Raw genomic sequence first — 19,929 nt, forward strand, 5'->3', positions numbered from 1 at the left:
GATAGCACAAAACTGTAAACATCATGAAATTCCAAAGAAGCAGGACTTCATAGAAAAATTAGAAACATTTCTAAAATTAATGTCCAAACTGGTAACATATACAATGTGCCAGTTTGAAAACAAAATGAAAACTCTGAAAACATCTTTATCCCTCTATATTGTTAATGTGCATTGATGAAACACTAAAAAAAGCCATCTTGATGTGCTTGTATGTAAGACTGCATTAAGATTCTTTTTGTGTGATGTGTTGCTGATGCACATGTACACTCCTTCTGTGAATCAGTAAAGCACCCCAGAAAAAGAATTTTGGTACAGCTCTACAGTCCATTATATGCATTTTTGCAGTGTTTTATGAATATATCCAAGAAAGGAGGGGAGATGCATATGAAGTTAAAGGACTGAAATGTTCAGCAAATAACTCATGCACTATACTCTGTACAAACGGAACAAAGGAATGCTGCTAATGCATTGACTCCACTTCATAAACAAGACAAAATTATTTAGTATTCCAAAATTCAGACAAAATTCAAAGTAGGAGAATGTTGGAAGTGTTCCTAGTATGCCCGTGTGCACATGTGTGTTGTTTTGCTTTTTGCAGGTGTTAACAATGCGAGTTGACCAACAAAAATAAATGAACACATTTCCCACTTTTCTGGGAAGAAGCTAGTGACAGGATTTTCTTAGCACTCATTAGGACTGCCAATTCTAAAAAAAAAATCTGGCAAATTATGGATAGTACAACCATTAACGAACCACATCAGGGAAACAAAACAAATGTGTGTGCTGGAGAGAGGAAATAATTGGACTTAATTCAACTGTGGAATTTATCATTTTAATTAAGTGTGGTGTTGGTTAATTGATTGCTTGTGCATAGTAGACATTAAAACATCTCTCCCTTTCCGGGCAGCCCTGCATCTTCCATACCAGCTGGGAAGCATATGAGGCATGAACACGTCCCTAGAGAAAAGGTTAGGTCTGTCTCCTGTATTCTCAATTGATGCAATACTCCAAGCTGAACAATCACAGTCTGTAAGACACTAAAAGTCTCATGCCAGGGCTATTTGCAATTCTAAGTAAAGTTGCACCCTTCTAAGCCCACTGACTTCAATGCATTTGCAAGGATGTAACTCTGCTTTGAAACTCAACATCGAAAAAACTAAGCTCATGGTATACAGCCCCCATCACTCCTTGGCAAATAGAAGGAGAAAACATGGAAGCAGTGACAAACTTCACATTCTTGGGATCCAAGTTTATGATGGTGACTGCAGCCATGAAATTAAAAGACACCTGCTCCTTGGGAGGAAAGCTATGGCAAACCAAGACAGCATAATAAAAAGTAGAGACATCACACTGCCAACAAAAATCCGTATAGTCAAAGCAACGGTATTTCCAGTAGTAATGTATGGCTGTGAGAGTTGGACCGCAAGGAAGGCTGAGCACTGAAGAATAGATGCTTTTGAACCGTGATGCTGGAGAAGACTCTTGAGAGTCCCTTGGACGGCAAGGAGATCAAATCAATCAACCCTAAAGGAAATCAACCCAGACTGTTCCCTGAAAGGTCAGATACTGAAGCTGAAGCTCAAATACTTTGGCCACCAAATGAGAAGGGAGCACTCACTGGAGAAGACCCTGATGCTGGGAAAGACAGAAGGCAAAAGAAGAAGGGGACAGCAAAGGATGAGATGGTTAGACAGTGTTATCGATGCAATGAACATGAATTCAAACAAACCTAGGAGGACATTGGAAGATAGAAGGGCCTGGCATGATGTGGTCCATAGGGCCATGAAGAGTTGGGTTCAACTGTGCAACTGAACAACAACAACTAAGCATTCACTTTCGTTGGCACTGTTCATGCATGCTCCCACTACCAAAGAGATTCCACAATATTATGTCATTACCTATTCATGCTGTGCAGGAGGGTGGCTCCCTAGCCAGTTTCCAACCACCTTAAGCAAATGAAAACAAACAAACACTCCCTGTCAAAGACCGTGACAGCGATTCTTGCGTTCACACATGGAAGAGTCTCCCCCTCTCTTGGAGCAAGCCCAGCTTGCTGTGAACAGAACCATAGTTGCCTGGCATAAGAGAAACAACATGCAGTTAATACACTTCAGTGCAGAAACTTATAGCTTTCATCTGGATGATCCAGTAATGAAGCTCCATCGAAACTTGTATTAAGTCAGGATTACCATATGGGGAGAAGGGAGCTGTTAATATTTGCAAAAGATACGCGAATGCTCCCAGTTCCATTCCGTTTTGTCAACAGTTGCTTCACTCTTTGCAATAGGTTGTATAGATTTGGTTTATTGCATATGCATGCTGTAGTTTTTATATACAATCATAAGGTATTTATACATACAATGTACATCATTTATACATTTAATGTAGAATGCTGATTTATTGGTGCACAAATAACATGGAATACTTTATACATTGTATGGAGGGGGAAAAAAATTCCAAGCAAGAAAACAAAATGGCACAAAAAGAAAGAACCATGGATTCTTACAAGGAAAATGGGGGTTCGATCAATGTTCCCTCTAAGCCAGGGGTGGCCAAACTGTGGCTCGGGAGCGACATGTGGCTCCTTCACACATATTGTGTGGTTCTCGGAAGTCTCCACTGCCCCATTGGCCAGCTGGGAAAAGGCATTTAAAGTCTCTTTAAATTACTTTGCAAAGCCAGCTGGAGCCTTAGAGAATGCATTTAAAGTTAAAGTTGCTTTCTTTCCACTCTCCCTCCCTCTTCCCTCCCCTCATCTATTTGCTCCCCTTCTTTGAGGCTCTTGTGGCTCTCAAACATCTGATTTTATTCTATGTGACTCTTAGGTTCAGCCAGTTTGGCCACCATTGCTCTAAGATGTTTATGTGAACAGCTGCTCACAAAGACAGGAAGTCCTGCTCAGCAATCTGGAGCCACAAGGGGTCTTGCGCTGACCATTGCCCATTTTGAGATTACAGTGGTTGCATTTTGCTCAAAATGTGAACTGTTCTACTCAGTAGGGAGGGGGAATTAGAGGGAACATTGGTTAGTGCAGAGACAGCAAGGATGAGAACTTAAAAATCATCCCTAATATTCAGGTGAAAAACAGCTCAGGAAACCTTGGGGTAGGTGTATATGCCACTTCAGGGGGAAATACCTCATAAATCATTGTGATCCTTAAATGCTCATTTTTGTATGGAATAAAGTTAATTTGACACCCCATTCCCAGAAACACCCCAAACATCAAGCAAAATGAAAGGCCATAATTTTAACTCTTTAGGAGCTTCTCTAAAAAATTACATATATATCATAACCAATGCTCCCTCTAAGCTGTGGAGTCTTGTGAGCAAAAACTCTACTTTGTGAGCTACCAGCATTAAAGTTGTGAACTACTGCATAAATTAGTTTGCTCTGGGGCCAGTTTTCCTGAGCGAAGACAAAAATGTGTGAGCTGGAGGCAAAGCATCTGTGAGCTAGCTCACACTAACTCAGCTTAGAGGACTGTTCATAACTGGCTTCTAAAGACAACAGCCAGTACTAAACCAGATACTTCATACATGGTGGCTTTATAAAAATGATTTATTTTAAGCTCTGATATCACTTCCTGTATAGGCAGATGTAATCATAACATCACTTCCTATCCCTCCTGTTGGGCTTTTAGAAAGAGGCATGCAACCAGTGATTCCAGAATGCATTTGTATTAAAACACACTATGATTGCAATCACACATGCTAATAATGCAGTTTCAATCCACTTTCAATGCACTTCAAAACTGGATTTTGCCACAGTAAACTCCAGTTGGAAAGTGCATTGAAAGTGGATTGAAACTGCATTATTTGGCATGTGTGATCACAGCCACACACCTTGGACATAATCCAAAAGAAGTTAAGCACATTTACGTCCTGTTTATTTGGGGGGTGGGGGTGGGATATGTTACTGACAATTACTGATTTTAAATCCAGTAAATTTTGCAGGAATGTATTACATGAAGGATAAAGCCACAAACGAGCACACTGAAATCTACACTGTGTGTTTTCCATTAAAAGAAATTAAGAAGTGGACAGCTGCCATTTGATTCTTCCCTTAAATAGCTATGGGAATTGTTGCTGAAAGCAGAAAAAGAGCAACGTTCCATTTTAGCTGCAGTGTCGGAGGTAGGTGACAAGGTTTTCAGAGGTATTTCTTTCCTTCTTTTCAAGAGAGAGAATGAGACATTCCGGTGCGTTGAAACAATACATAGCCCAGTGAACAATATAAAAAATGCAGGTTTATAATTATAATAACTGTGGCGATGTTGAGGTAAAAATTGGCATGAAAATTGCATTTGGTATCTCCCTTCATGTCTTCAGCTTGTTCTTTAGAAAGGCAGCTGAATCTGATATTTCTCTCTCTCTTTTTCTTAAAACTGTCCCTCAGCTTCACAGAACATCATACAAAGATGAAGAAATGCTGAGGACACGCGCAGTTTTCCTGTGAAGACTCCTGTGCCCAGGAGCCCTGGCAACCAGCAACTGAAGCAGCAGTCCAAAAGGTTCTAAGCAAGGAAACACCACAGACACAGAGTTAGTTCCTTCACCATACCTCTTTGTTCAACCACAATTCACAAGCTTGTTTTGGGGTAATCAGCCAGCAGCAGCTACAAAGAGAATTTTAAAGCACAGGTGGCCAAACTGCGGCTCTTTCACGCATATTGTGTGGCTCCCAGAAGTTAAGGAGGAACTTAATGCAGGCATACTCCCAAGTCAGCGTGCTTAGCATTGGAACCTCAGTCCACCTCTGAGCACTGACCCATAAGTAGGCAACTATTTCCACCGTGGGTGAAGCAGGGAAGAAGAGGGAAATAGGCAGGCTTGCAAGCTCTTCTCCTCTACCACAGAGGCTGCCCAGAGACCTAGAGCAGGGAAAGAGAGCACAAGAACTGAGGGAGCCACTGGGATGGAATTAAAGAGGATGACGCAGGATCCTCCCTTAATTTCATAGCTCTTGTTGAAGCTGAGTTTACTAACCTTGGTGTCAGGGCAAAGAGAGATGCATAATGATGCAAATGGTGGCCAGTGATTTATATGGTACATGTGTATTTCCTTCTACCACTAGTGCCAAAAAATAATTCTCTAACCTTTCCCTATGCTGGTCATACATTACATAATTTATTTCTACAGTCATTGACCAAATACATAACAGAGAAATAAAAGATTTCATATCGGCCAATACATTATCAAAATTCATACAGACATTATCAGCAATATTAGTCAGTAAAGTATTAAAAGTGAAATACTATTAACTAACTAAAATAATTAAAATCTCTGTTTGGGCTGACTAACTGTTGATGGCTTGTTTCAGATTTTAATGACCTGCATAGCAAATTTTGCCATGTTTAAAGTAATTACCTGCTCTTTGTCAGCTAACAACTTGTCTAAATAAAATCTTTCGTTTCTCCCAGGGAATTGCTGGTCTTATGGGGACTGTTATTCCCAGCTTTTGTTTTTTTAAAAATTCTCCTTCAAGCATGGTCGTGTTGTAAAGTGCATACATATTTTATTTTTCTGTGCAAATAAAGTATTAAGAGTTTTAATTAAGACATATGTGTAATGTTTGTTCATGCCTTGTGGCTCTCAAACATCTGACGTTTATTTTATGTGGCTCTTAGGTTAAGCAAGTTTGGCTACCCCTGTTTTAAAGGTTATTTTGATCTCCTTTTGCAGGTATTTTGACGTCCTTTTGCAGGTATACACCAGCATGGTGTAGTGGTTAAGAACAGCACTCTAATCTGGAAATCCAGGTTTGATTCCCCACTTCTCCTCCACATGAAGCCAGCTGGGTGACCTTGGATCAGTCACAGTTATCTCAGAACTCAACCCCATCTACCTCACAAGGTGGCTGTTGTGGGGAAAGGAAGGGAAGGAGATTGTAAGAGACTTCTTTAGGGTAGAGAAAATCGGGGTATAAAACCCAACTCTTCTTCTCCTTCTTCTAATTGTAAGTATGGGGACTACTGAAGAGATTTTATGAATGGTCTTGAGCTTTATGGAGAACGGTCTGTGTCCAGGCAGCAGGGTTAATTACATGTAACTAAATGTGTGCAAGCATGAGGGGAACTGAACCATCCCCAACTTACTTTGCCCATCACTTCAGAACACTGTGAGACAGGGCAATGGCTGAGATCGGGAAGTAAAGGAGAGAGGTAAGGGCTCCTCACCCACATATCCCTTCTCTTGTAAAAACTGGGCACCCATTTTACAAGTAAGCAACAAAAGTGGCTGCTTCCATTCACATCTTGAGATTGCCTTAGGCAGAAGTGAGAACCAAAAATGGTTTTAAAACTCTTACTCAGTATTATTTCTCTTAATAGGCCCAGAGTCAATTTCTATAGACAATATCTATCAATTATACTTTTTACCCCACTGTTCTTCCTAGTATTTTGGGGCAACATACATAGATGTCACCTCCATTGCTTTATCTATGCAACGATTCTATGAGACAGGTTGGGTTGAAGGAGAATGACTTGCCCAATGTCACCCAGTGAACTTCATGGCTGAGGGAGCCAGGTGACCTATCCATAGGCTAACCACACAAATTCTCCAGAGCAGCAGAAGCGACATGTTACAGGGGGAGATCTAGTCAGTGATATTTCTTTAAAAAGTGAAGACTAGATTCCTGAATTTGCTGCAAAATACAATAGGGAGACTAGCAAAGAGGAAGCTACAGTATTAGAGACAAGATGAGAGGAGAGTGTTAGCAGGGCTTTTTTGGTAGCAGGAACTCCTTTGCATATTAGGCTACACCCCTCTGATGTAGCCAATCCTCCAAGAGCTTACAGTAAGCCCTGTAAGAAGAGCTCTGTAAGCTCTTGGAGGATTGGCTACATCAGGGGGGTGTAGCTTAATATACAAAGGGCGTAGCTTAATGTGCTACAAAAAGAAGCCCTGAGTGTTAGCAAGGATATACAAAGAAACGAAGGCTGTCCTTAAATGCAAGAAGCGAGAGGGTCCTCCATTGGCAGCATCACACCATCTGACAGATGGCTAGAGTTCATCCAATTGCTGCGCTGCATAATTCATCTGAGTGGTTGGATAAGGACAGATCTAGGACCCTTCCAATCAAGGACCCACCTGATTCCCTGCAGACCGTCTCCTTGACATCTTTTCTTGCTTCCCACAGCATCCCCTTGGCACTCTACGCAGACACGCCTTTCTCTCACCAGCTGGCTGCTCCAGAAATGCAGGTTGCAGGCTGCTCCCACCTGCTTCAGACGGAAGTAGATACAGTAACTGAGGATACAGGGTATGAGAGAGAATAGGTTCTGTTAAAGGTTGAATGGAAATTTTAGGGACAAATATTTCCAATGCAAAAAAAAAAAAGTTTTGAGGGGCCCAAAATGGTCTCTGAAACTAGTCCCAAATTCTTTTTGCTCCTGATTATTGCTCTTTTTGCCAGCTACAGGATCCAGCCAATCAGGAATCATGTTGCCAGCAGGATGACATCATAATGCTACATAGCCAATCAAATTTATCCAGGTAGTACAACCATAATGCCAAATCAGAGTGAGGGCAATGGTTCCTGCCCCATTTTCCAAGTGCTCCTCTCATCATCTCCAAACCATCTTTCACAGGATGTGAACTTTTCCATGAAAAAAGGTCCTCATTTTGGTTCAGCCTTAAGTTAAGGTACTCCTCCAGAGCCCCATTCATAATGGTTTAAAATTGCAGATTGCTGTCCTGTTCTCTGTTTTGATCCAGCAGGTTATCTGCCTCTTTGTTTGTTTGTTTGTTAATTTAAAATATGTTTGTATTAAGAAGCATTTAAACAAGCACACAGCTCCTGATTTTTAAAAATGGCTTTTAAGACGAAAAGCAGATCAATAAAGGGAGAGCAGGGAGAAGATGGATGCTTTTTGATGCCAGGGGCATGGTCTATAGCAGAGTGACCAAACTTGCTTAATGAGCCACATAGAATAAATGTCAGATGTTTGAGAGCCGCAAAACATGAGTCTCAGATGTTTGAGAAAAGGAAGAAAGAAAGGGAGGGAGGGAGAAGAAGACTGCAGATTTATACCCTACCCTTCTCTCTGAATCAGAGATTCAGAGCAACTTATAATCTCCTATATCTTCTCCCCCCACAACAGACACCCTGTGAGGTGGGTGGGGCTCAGAGGGCTCTCACAGCAGCTGCCTTTTCAAGGACAACTCCTGCAATAGTTATGGCTGACCCAAGTCCATTCCAGCCAGTGCAGGTGGAGGAGTGGGGAATCAAACCGCATTCTCCCAGATAAGAGTCCACACGCTTAACCACTACACCAAACTGGCTCTGGAGAGAGAAGTGATTTCAATAAACAAATGCCTTCTCCAAGCTGGCTGACAGGGTGTTGGGGGCTTCGAGAGCCACACATAAGAACATAAGAGAAGCCATGTTGGATCAGGTCAATGGCCCATCCAGTCCAACACTCTGTGACACACAGTGGCCAATATATGTGTGTGTGTGTGTGTGTGTGTATATGTGTGTGTGTGTGTGTGTGTGTGTGTGTGAAGGAGCCACATATGGCTCCCAAAACACAGGTTGGCCACCCCTGGTCAATTTCACTCATCTGATTAAAAGGGGCCAACCCCCTCCCCCCCAAAAAAGCTCAGTCCTCAAAAAAAGATTGTACATGAGACACTAATGCAGGGAGACTGCGGCGGGGGGAGGGTAGAGTGGCTCAGGGGGCAAGGTAAAAATCAAATTTGCACTTTTTGGCTGCAAAGCACCTCTTTTCATCCATGAAAAAAAATGGATGCAATTCATGTAGCCAAATGAATGAAAGAGATTCATCCCTGGAGAAAACCCAGATAGCTTTTTGTCTTCTTTATGTATCATACAGACATTGCATCACATAGGATCCCCCCAAAGGGGATAACCAAGAAATGCTAATTAGGTATTCTCCTTCCTCCTGGCCTCTGAGAGTCATTATCCAGAGCCCTTTATCTGAGTGCCAGCTACCATTTCTGTGGTTTCCTGTTTACTCCTAGCTCTCAAAGAGCAACCTCGGAGGCAAAACAGAGGGACCCCCTTCTGCTGCAGCTGTTAGTGGCAGATGAAATCATCTAGATGGAGGGGCCTCCTGCAGAACTACCTTCTGAGGACATAACCTATCAACTGCATTCATCCTCTCTGCAAGCACTTGCACGCAAAAAATATAGAAGTGTAGAGTCCAAGTCACGAAAAGAAATCATTCCATTCTACTCCGTACTAGTCAGATGTCGTCTGGAGCCCTGGGGATAGTTCTATGTGCTGCATTTTAAGGAAAATGTCAACAGATTGGTATTAGATTAGAGCAGATAGCTGATGGGTCTGAAAAACAAATCTGATGAGGAAAGGCTGAAGGAATTTGCATGTTTAACCTAGGAAATATAAGTGTTCAGAGGGACATGAATGCACTATTTGAGTACCTAGAATCACAGTTGGAAGGGACCTCCAGGGTCATCTAGTCCAACCCCCTGCACAATGCACCTGAAGCGCTATCACATGGAAGGGGGCCGAGATTTGTCCTCTGCTGTTCCAGGAAGCAAGGAGAGATTTAATGGGCTTAAATGACAGGATTTCAGGTGAACATTAGGAAAAACCAATAGTGAGCCCAATCTTGTCAGATCTGAGAATTTTAACATTTAACTAGGAGTTTGGGATGTTCAGTTTAAAACTGTACATCAGGAAAACACTCTTTCAGGAAGGTTTATTACACATCACACAGCACTCTGCTGTAATGCAATTATACGGTACACCTGTGCTGGCCTATTGTAACACCTCAGTACACTCGTTCTGTCGACAATGAAACTTGATAGAAGACCTTATACCCATCCAAGTCTTTCATTTTCATTCCGTTAGACTAACCCTTCTCTCTCAGACCTCAGAACCCAGTATCTCGCAGTTTTCAAAACCTAGCTTCTGACCAAATCAGCCTCCCCGTCTCTTAATGTTCCCCCTACACAGAGCTTATTAGCTGAATAAGGGCACAGCTGTAATTGGTTCCTGTGCCTCAGGTACATTTCTCAATTTGGCCTGTTACACCACAGTTTGCAGGTCTGGACGTAATGACAAACCATAGCTTGCTACAAGTTGACAGATAGTCATGTGGGAGGGGAGGAGGGGGGCATCGGAGGATATGCTGTTAAGTCTGCACTGTGTCTTCGCCTTCATTCCCCAGCTGAAAAAAGTAGCCTAATTTATAATATCAGAACAAAGTAGGAGTCGAATTGCACCTTTAAGACCAACAAAGTTTTATTCAGAATGTAAACTTTCATGTGCATACACACTTCTTCAGACGAGGAATGAGGTACATTACAGTAACTCCTTGTCTGAAGAAGTGGGCATGGACATGAAAGTTTACATTCTGAATAAAACTTTGTTGGTCTTAAAGGTGACACTTGACTCCTACTTTGTTCTACTGCTTCAGACCAACACGGCTGCCTACTTGGATCTATTTACAATATATTCATAAGGACAAGTAAAGATTTAGAAATACACAACAATGTTTGACATTATTCACCAATAGTATACAAGTAGTAAAGGAATTTTAGGTTCAAACAAGGAAGTCTTTGTAGCAAAACGTGTACATCAGATCTTTGAAAGACAATGCTTGTCCTTTGCATTGCAGGGCCCATTTTGCCAGATGTCAGGAAACAGCTCGGAGAGCATCAGAAACCTCACACTGTTTCTCAGCAACACTGGAGCTTCAACTGCTCTGAGGCAATGGCTTTGATTGCCTCTCCCTAATGAGCCCAGCATCTTTGCTGGCATGGCACTGTGAGAACCGAGCTGTCAGACAATCAGTGCAACTTTGGTGGGGAATGCAGCATCTTTGTCCTACATTGCCTGCCTTCCTCTCTCTGAACTCTGCTTGTCTTCAAAAAATAGAACTGAAGCAATACATTGAATTTAAAAAACAACAGCCCACCGTTGGAATGGCTGCACTTTGCATACAAATGGATGCCAACACTACCTTGAGCCACCAAGCACAGTCAGCAGAGACCTGGAGGGGATGGCCTTGCATTCAAATCCTAGAGGAATAATAATCCATAACCAAACATTTTCCTTTTTCTAACATAACCCAAATGGTTTTTATTCAGATATATTAACAGTGAGTGCATCTTAGCAATAGCTCCCCCACATGAATTATCATTATTATTTGCAAGGCTTTTTTTGTAGCAGGAACTCCTTTGCATATTAGGCCACTCCCCCCTGGTGTAGCCAATCCTCTAGGAGCTTACAGGGCTCTTCTTACAGGGCCTACTGTAAGCTCTAGGAGGATTGGCTACATCAGGGGGATGTAGCCTAATAAATAAATAAATAAAAATATGCAAAGGAGTTCCTGCTAGAAAAAAAGCCCTGATTATTTGCAAACTCAAACATTGTCTTTTATCTTAAATTGTTGCCTTTCTTGCTAAAGTACTTGCTATGTGTCTGATTCAGAGAAACTGATGGAATGGCAGTTTAATTCCTTCTAATCAGAATACAATTTCTTCATTATTCGTTGATTCCCCAAAATGACTTCCAGAATAGTTGATTAATTTCTCAAAATTACTATAAAAATTACACCAAAAATTACTCAACTGGATAATATCCTGCATTTACACATTTAACAAAAGTGAAGATAAAAGAGACAGCTAAGGGCTTTAAAAAGATTTAACTCTATGCTATTCTAACAAAACAGATTATATAAATGGATTATATGCTTCCTGGAGAAATCTCTCTTCCAGTCTCAATTCCCCATTTGGCAAATCTGAATAACCCACATCACAGGTATTTGAAGAAGTGAGCAGTGACTCCCAAGAGTTCATCCCCTGCCACACATTTTGTTAGTCTTTAAGGTGCTACTGGTCTCTTGCTCTTTTCTCCTTCTACAGACAAACATGGCTACCTGTTTTGATCCACATCACAGGATTGCTGTAGACTTTTAATTGCCCCAACATCAAAGCCTTTCAAGGTTTTCCATTCTCATTTCTTCATACAAGGGACAAATCAAACAGCACATCGGGAGAGAGATAATCTCTTAGTGGCTTTTTAAAAAAAAATTAAAATGCAGCTTCAGGGTCTTAGAAACTAATCAGAAATGCTTCTGAGAGGAAGAGCACTTTATCTTTTCTCCTTGGGACTTTGTATCAGTCAGAAGTAAGCCTTCCAAGTTGCTTTCCCATCCATGGGGAAAAGGGTCTTTTGCCCATTAAGTGGGGAAAGGAGGCTTCACTCATCAAAAGCACACCTTGACAGGAAAAGGTTAAGGACCACCTTCCCTCCACTTCTGCTTAGATCACCTCCTCCCTTTCCCATGGGTGCATTTCATTGTTGTTGTTTTTTTAAATTTGGAGATTGATTGTGGGTCTCTTGGCACCTCCTCCAGTTTGGCCCACAGCCTCTATGAGTATTCTCCAATTAAATAAAAAACATCACATTGGGATCTGTCCCAACACCCACCTTTGTTAATGCAACAAAAAGGAGCTTGGGGAACATTCTGCCCCTATGCAGCTGGAGTCATATAGAAGGAGGACTGGCAGCAAGGGAGAGGTTGTCTTCCAGCATGGGGCTACAAGTGCACAGAGAAAGCAGCTGGCAGCTTTCCCCCAGACTCCTCTATTCACTGCTCTTTATTCTCCTTCCTCTCCAGTCTCTGGAAGAACACCAAGGCATAGAGGACACATCTTTGTTTCATTAGGTACCCAAGGCTCAGTCTGTGCCAGTGTAGAACTTAGGTAGTTCCCCCTGGCCCCTTAAAACAACGCAGAAGATGGGTTTTGTTCATTCTCTGGATCACCCAACTGATCATCGTATTTAAGAATATATTTTCATTTCAGATCAAATTTACAGCTAACATTTGGGTAGTGGGGAAGGTACTTTTCCCCATTGGGTGTAGGCTGATACTCTTCTTGGGATTACTGTGGTCATTAGCTCTCTTACTAGAGCATGCAGTTGTCTGGATTACATAGTCTCTGGGGGAGTCAATAGAAGACAGCTCTACAACAGTAGAACAGAGAGCGTGACTTCTCAGTCCCTTCCAGTTCTGGTTGCACAGAGTATAGATGGAACTCTCTGTCTGGGGCAGTGATGCTCTGTATTCTTGGTGCAGGGGGGGGGGGGGCAACAGTGGGAGGGCTTCTAGTGTCCTGGCCCCACTGATGGACCTCCTGATGGCACATGGTTTCTTTTGGCCACTGTATGACACATAGTGTTGGACTCGGTGGGCCATTGGCCTGATCCAGCATGGCCTCTCTTATGTTCTTACGAATGGAAGACAGCAGATCTGTCCACAGTAGATCCAGTTTGATAATGTAATGAGATTCTACCCCACCAAACAGTCCTACTATGAGAATATGAGCCAATTCTCTCTACAGAGTCAAACGTCCCTTCATAAGATATCTTTGACTATGACTCTCAAAAGCTCATACCCTGAAAATCTTGTTCGATTCTAAGACTCCACTGGACTCAAAGCTAATTGTTCTACTACAGACCAACACAGCTGCTCTATGAAACTATCTTTCTGGTTCAAGGCTAGTTCCAGGTTTGGCAACTGTAATACTTAAGAGATCTCCAGGCCCCACCTGGAGACTGGCAACCTACCAATTAGCAAAGGGTCCACTGCCAGCCCCTGGCTTGCTGCAAAACAACAGCAAGGGTTGGTTTCCCCATGCAGTGACAGAACTTCTTCGAACCCACTGAATTTAATTGATGCTCATGGCGGCTAGGAGGATGTCCCCATTTTCTGGCTTGCTCCCTTTTTGTGCATAGTGGGGACCACAGCTGCTCCTAACAGCCACCATTGGTTGCTCTGTGAATGCCACTGGGATTTGATATCTGAATTAAGACCAATGGAATGGAGAAGAACTGGGTGATGTCAGATAGCGAGGACCAGCAAGAGAGGTCATTTTTCTCAGAACATCAGAACAGAAGAGAAGCCAGGGCTTTTTTTGAGCAGAAACGCACAGTTCCAACTGGTTTGGCATCAGGGAGTGTGGCCTAATATGCAAATGTGTCCCTGCTGGGCTTTTTCTACAAAAAGGTCCTGTGTGGAAAAAATGGTGATGTTAGGGTGTGGCCTGATATGCAAATGCATTCCTGCTGAGCTTTTTTTTACAAAAAAGACCCTAAGAGAAGCCATGTTGGATCAGGCCACTCGCCTATCCAGTCTGACACTGTCCTGCAAATGCAATACTGAGAGATCCCCAGGCCCCACCTGGAGGCTGGCAACCCTACAAGGGCTCCTTGGCGAAATGACTGCTTTGGAGGGTGGATTCTATGGCTTCATACTCTGTGGAGGTCCCTCTTCCCCTCACCAAACCCCACCCATAAAATCTTCAGGTATTTCCAACCCCAAAGCTGATAGCTCTACCAATTAAACTGGAGTTTATTCATTATTTGTGAGTCAGTGTGGTATAGTGGGAGGGAAAGCAGCATGATATAGTCTGATTTTGTCAGAAGTTAAGCAGAGTCTGTGCTTGGATGGGAGAACAACAAAAAAAGACTCTGCAAAGGGAGGTTCCAGAAAGGGAGGTTCTTGGACCACCTCTGCTTCTCACTTGCCTTGAAGCCCCTTACTTGGGTGGCCATCAGTCAGCTGTGATTTGAGGGCATGCATGTATGTATGCATGTAGTGTGGTGGAGTGATAAGAGTGGGGAGACTCAAATTCAAATACTCAGCAATGAAGCTTGCTGGGTCACATTGAGATAGTCTCCTTCTGCTTTCTCTCCTCCTAGCCTACCTCACAGGGTTGTTTTGATGGCAAAATGGAGGAGGGGAGTACCCTGTATGCAACTGACTGATATTTATGAAGGAAATTATACCACAGAGCCAATTGAAGGGTTTCCGGCATCTCATTTGGTTTGATCCTTGATTGGCATTATGAGAAATCTGCCTAAACTAGGAGTACACCTTGACTGACCATCTGGAAGAGCGAAAAGCATCTCTCGCTGTTATCTCCGAGCCCTGCATTCTTCTCCTTGATGAGAAAGCTGAACTGAAAGGCCCTCTTTTTGTGGCCCAAGAATGGGAACTGTGTCTGAGCCGGCTTCTTTGAGCAAAGGTGCCTGGCCGTGCCAAACATGTGTCCCAAACCGTGGCTCGAACTACAGCCAAACAATGAACTGTGTACTGGCTGTTCTGAGCTGCCGCATTAATAGAGTTCCCAACCCCACCCCCTACTCCAGCTCTCTTCCAGCCTTAGAAGGGGATGGCTGTGGTCCAGATTTTCAGTGCCCAGATGGTAAAGAGGCCATGCGGGTAGTACTCATCCATTTGCTTGCACTTGAAGATTCCTTTCTGCCATAATCATCTGCTAATAATCCTGTCTAAAATTCCATTCCCCTACCCACCACAATTTGCTAAAGCTGGGGAGGGGAGTACTTGGATCTCAAGATAAAAAAAAAGTCAGGATTCTAGTTAGGGCTGCCAGCCTCCAGGTGGGGCCTGGAGAGCTCTTGCCTTTACAACTGGTCTCCTGCTGGCAGAGATAAGCTCCCCTGGAGAAAATGGCTGCTTTGAAGGGCAGACTCTGTGGCACTGTACCATGCGGCGGCCCCTCCTCTCCCCAAACCCCAACCTCTCCCAGCTCTACCCCCAAAGTCTCCAGGTATTTTCCAACACAGACCTGGCAACCCTGCTTCTAGTGTAGCCCCTGTCTTGGTCTGAACCCTCTCCCCTGTCCACAGAGAAAACTGAAAGTGGCAGTCAAGAATTCAGAGAAATTCATAAGTCCAGGGCTTTTTTTGTAGGAAAAACCCAGCAGGAACTCATTTGCATTTTAGGCAACATCCCCTGACATCACTATTGTTTCACACAGGCCTTTTCGTAGAAAAAGCCCAGCAAGAACTCATTTGCATATTAGGCCACACACCCCTGATGGCAAGCCAGCCGGAACTGCGTTCCTGCTCAAAAAAAAGCCCTGCATAAGTCACTGGTAATACTAAAAAGCTGGGAACAGGAATACTGAGGATGACCATCAGTAATTATTTTGCTTTGTTGCAGGCAGAGTTTGGCCACCTAAGTAAGGCAGATGCCAATAAAATTGAGCAGGGAAAAGAGAGAAGTGGGTACAGGGCTTGATTTATAGGCAAATGAGGACTCTACACTGAGGAGGGGGAAGCACTGATCTCAGGATTCATGTTATGAAAGGAAGGAATCATGTATGCAGGCCTCATTTTGGGCAGGAGCTCACAGGAGTGGAGCTATGGAACCTCCAAATTTTATTGTGCTCTTTCTTAACACCCCTCCCCACCCAATACTTGCTTCTGGGTTCCATTGTTCAAACCCCCTGTCAGAACTTTGCTGAACTCTTAAGATTTGACAAATTTTCTAATATTTGCCCACAAAAAAATGGGAAAATGACCCAAACATATAAAGCAGATAGTGTTGCCAAGTCCAATTCAAGAAATATCTGGGTACTTTGGGGGTGGAGCCAGGAACAAGGGTGTGACAAGCATAACTGAACTCCAAGGGAGTTCTGGCCATCACATTTAAAGGAACAGCACACCTTTTTAAATGTCTTCCTTCCATAGGAAATAATGAAGGATAAGGGCACCTTCTTTTGGGGCTCATAGAATTGGACTCCCTGGTCCAATTGTTTTGAAACTTGGAGGGTACTTTGGGGAGAGGCACTAGATACTTTACTGAAAATGTGGTGCCTCTACCTCAAAAAACAGCTTCCCCAGAGCCCCCGAAATCTCCAGATTAATTCCCCATTATACCCTATGAAAATCAATCTCCACATAGGGAATAATGAAGTGCTCAGCAGACGTCCCCCTCCCCCATTTTCTGGTGACTCTGAAGCGAGGGCTTGGCCTCTCTACTCACGAGCTGCAGCCAACTTCTTCCAAGTAACGCAGACACCCCATCCCAAGAGGAAGCCTTTCCAATCAGAGACTGAAGCCTCCGGAGGGGGAAAAAAATCACATGGTGGTTTTGGGGGCGGGGCTTCCCCCGCCAGTCAGCTGACTGGGGGCGGGAAGGAGACTGGGAAAGCGGAAGAACCCCCGCTGGGACCTGGGGACTGGCAAGCCTAAAAGCAGACAAACAGAAATCTTCATCATGCCACTATGGTCACATAAGAGGAAGTAATTTAAAAAGTATAATGGGAGTAAGGTTTTATTATGACAATTATAATTCAAGAAGCATTTTAAGGTACATGCTGAGCTGATATAATTGAGTGCACCTTCTGATGATGTCAGGGGTGTGTGGCATATACAAGTGAGTTATGCAAATGAGTTTTCCTAATGAGCACCTCCTTTTCTACAAAATGACCCCTGGCTGCATGCAAGTTGTGTATGAAAGCTGTGGAAGGAGGTATGAGGTACAGCAGGTTCAAGAGAAAGAGGGATTGTTGCATGTTTAGAATAGGCCTAGGGAGACCCAATAGCTTTTAGCTGCCTGATTCCTTGAGCAAGCAGTGCCTACCTTGGCATTTTTTCCCTCATCAGCATGTGAGGTCTTCTCCAGGGGTCCTTAAAGTCCCTTTTGAAAGAATTAGGCAGAATCTTAGCCACCTCTGTAAAAGAGCCATAAAAATTTACACATTCACAAATAGAAAACAAATATCAAAGAATGCTAATATGGATTATTACAGCCATGACCAAACTGACAATTAAAAGGAACAAAGCTAAGACAAAATACTTTTTCAGATTTACAACTCTTAGCATCAATAAAACAACAGTTATTGATTCTTTTTGCTCCCAAGCTGTACAGTTCCTTTCCCCCTTGACTGATCGATTTCCTTGCTTTTTTTTTTAATTTGATTTCACCTTAATTTTTTTTGAGCTTTCATGCCTTGCAATTGCTTTATCTGTTCTTTTTCCTTGTTTGTGTAATTTGATGTTTGTCTGTTGCAAAAACTGCTGTGCAACAGCTATGCTGCCTGCTCACAGGAGTCCATTTGCTTCCACTGAAAAAAAGCCCTGGTATGTATGTTCCACAGTTGCAGTACAACTCCAGTAATCTCACCCATTACTAAACTCTACTGCGGTACCCTGGGCATTTCTTTCCTCTTGGTAAGTGAGCTGAACAAGTAACTTGATGAAATAGGAGGGCAAGGACACTGTATTTACTTTGCCACAGTTGCCAGGTTACAAACAAAAGCCCTGCTGGATCAGACAAAACAGCCATCAAGCCCAGCATCCTATTTTCACCAGAAGCAAACCAGATGTTTCTGGGGAGGCCCCAAGGAGGGAATAAAGATGACCAGCTATTCCCTCCTCCTTCTTCCCAGTCAATGGGATCTAGAGGTTCACCATATCGCCTTTTAAATGTAGTTTGATGGAAGAGTGGCCCTATACATCACAGACCACATATGCCTACCAAAATTAACCCACCATAGTTAGTTTATTTTCAGGCTTCCTGTCTCACTCTCTGGCGGGAAGTTTTGGCTTTGGCTTTTTGTTTCTTGAATCTCTGATAAGTCAATACACTGCCCTGAATGGGAAGCATTAACAGTGCAGACCAGGGCCTTTTTGGTAGAAAAAGCCCAGCAGGAACTCATTTGCATATTAGGTCACACCCCCTGGTGTCACCATTGTTTCATACAGGGCTTTTTGGTAGAAAAAGCAGAGCGGGAACTCATTTGCACATTAGAAGAAGAAGAAGATATTGGATTTATATCCCACCCTCCACTCCGAAGAGTCTCAGAGCGGCTCACAATCTCCTTTACCTTCCTCCCCCACAACAGACACCCTGTGAGGTGGGTGGGGCTGGAGAGGGCTCTCACAGCAGCTGCCCTTTCAAGGACAACCTCTGCCAGAGCTATGGCTGACCCAAGGCCATTCTAGCAGGTGCAAGTGGAGGAGTGGGGAATCAAACCCGGTTCTCCCAGATAAGAGTCTGCACACTTAACCACTACACCAAACTGGCTCTCCTTTAGGCCACACCCCCTGATGCCAAGCCAGCTGGAACTGCGTTCTTGTGTATTCCTGCTAAAAAAAAGCCCTGGTGCAGTCAACTGAGATGGGGTCACTTCCAGCAGGTGCATTCCGCTTTCAATGGTGCTTTCCTCTTATGCAAACGAGGCTTCACCTGTTGCAAGAGGTTCTTACAATAAGGCAGTGGTCCCCAACAAGGGGCTATGGCATCCACTGATACCTTTCCTAGTGCCCACCAAGTGTTTTTAGGAAGTGGGTGGGGTGGAGATGCCAGACTTCCTGGTGGGGGAGGAGGGTCTCCCACTTTCAGCCCCCACCTCTCTGCTGCTGGCTAGCAGGGGGGAATTACCTCCCCAAAATAGAGGAACACCGGAAATTAACGTGACATGCCTACATGACCTGGAACTGACATAGGAATGTTGACAACATCAAGGGGCAAAGCTTTGGTTTTTGAGCAGAACTCCAGGGCTTTTTTGGAGCAGGAACGAATCAGAACGCAGTTCTGGCTGGCTTGGCATCAGGGGGTGTGGTCTAATATGCATATGAGTTCCCATGGGGTTTTTTTTTATAAAAAGCCCAACAGGAACTCATTTGCATATTAGACCATATCATTGTGTGAAACAATGACGGTGTTGGGGATGTGGTCTAATATGTAAATGAGTTCCTGCTGGGCTTTTTATACAAATTCTACCATGGCGGGTAATTATTTGGTTTGTCCCAAAATGAGAGCATTGTCCCCCCCAATGTGCCCATGTCACTTCTGGGTCATGTAGACACATCACATTAATTTCTGGTGTTCCTCTCCACCCCCTGGTAAGTGTACTCCCTGCCCCATTCCAAGAGACCTGGCAACCCTGGGGTGTTGCCAGCTGGGGCTTTTGCCCAGTAAAGCTGCTGAAATGACCACTGGAGACTGATTTGCTGTGCAGATTTAAAAACAAAACAGAACATTGCTTTGGCAGCAGCTGCCAAACACAGCACAAGGACCTTCACGGTGTGACATAAGGTAAGATACCGCTGCCATTTTGCAGCTGACCCCACTTCCTGTAGCAGCCATTTTATAGCTTTGCTCATTGTGCTGTGTCAAAA

The 19,929-nt window shown here is 43.5% G+C and overlaps 1 protein-coding gene across 2 annotated transcripts in view; it reads right to left on the reverse strand.

Moving 5' to 3' along the window:
- Positions 1–4,226: 4,226 nt before the first annotated feature.
- Positions 4,227–19,929, reverse strand: part of LOC132579181 (somatomedin-B and thrombospondin type-1 domain-containing protein-like) — a 30,730-nt gene continuing 15,027 nt past the window's right edge. For both annotated transcript variants that reach the window (XM_060249407.1, XM_060249406.1), the window contains exons 3-5: positions 17,387–17,477; positions 7,089–7,247; positions 4,227–4,513 (exon numbers count right to left, since the gene is read on the reverse strand). In XM_060249407.1, the coding sequence (XP_060105390.1) occupies positions 4,408–4,513; positions 7,089–7,247; positions 17,387–17,477 (356 nt within the window). In that variant the 3' untranslated portion in view covers positions 4,227–4,407. The remainder of the gene's footprint in view (positions 4,514–7,088; positions 7,248–17,386; positions 17,478–19,929) is intronic.

The sequence above is a fragment of the Heteronotia binoei genome, chromosome 11 (genome assembly GCF_032191835.1).
Source record: "Heteronotia binoei isolate CCM8104 ecotype False Entrance Well chromosome 11, APGP_CSIRO_Hbin_v1, whole genome shotgun sequence".
Classification (NCBI taxonomy): domain Eukaryota; kingdom Metazoa; phylum Chordata; class Lepidosauria; order Squamata; family Gekkonidae; genus Heteronotia; species Heteronotia binoei.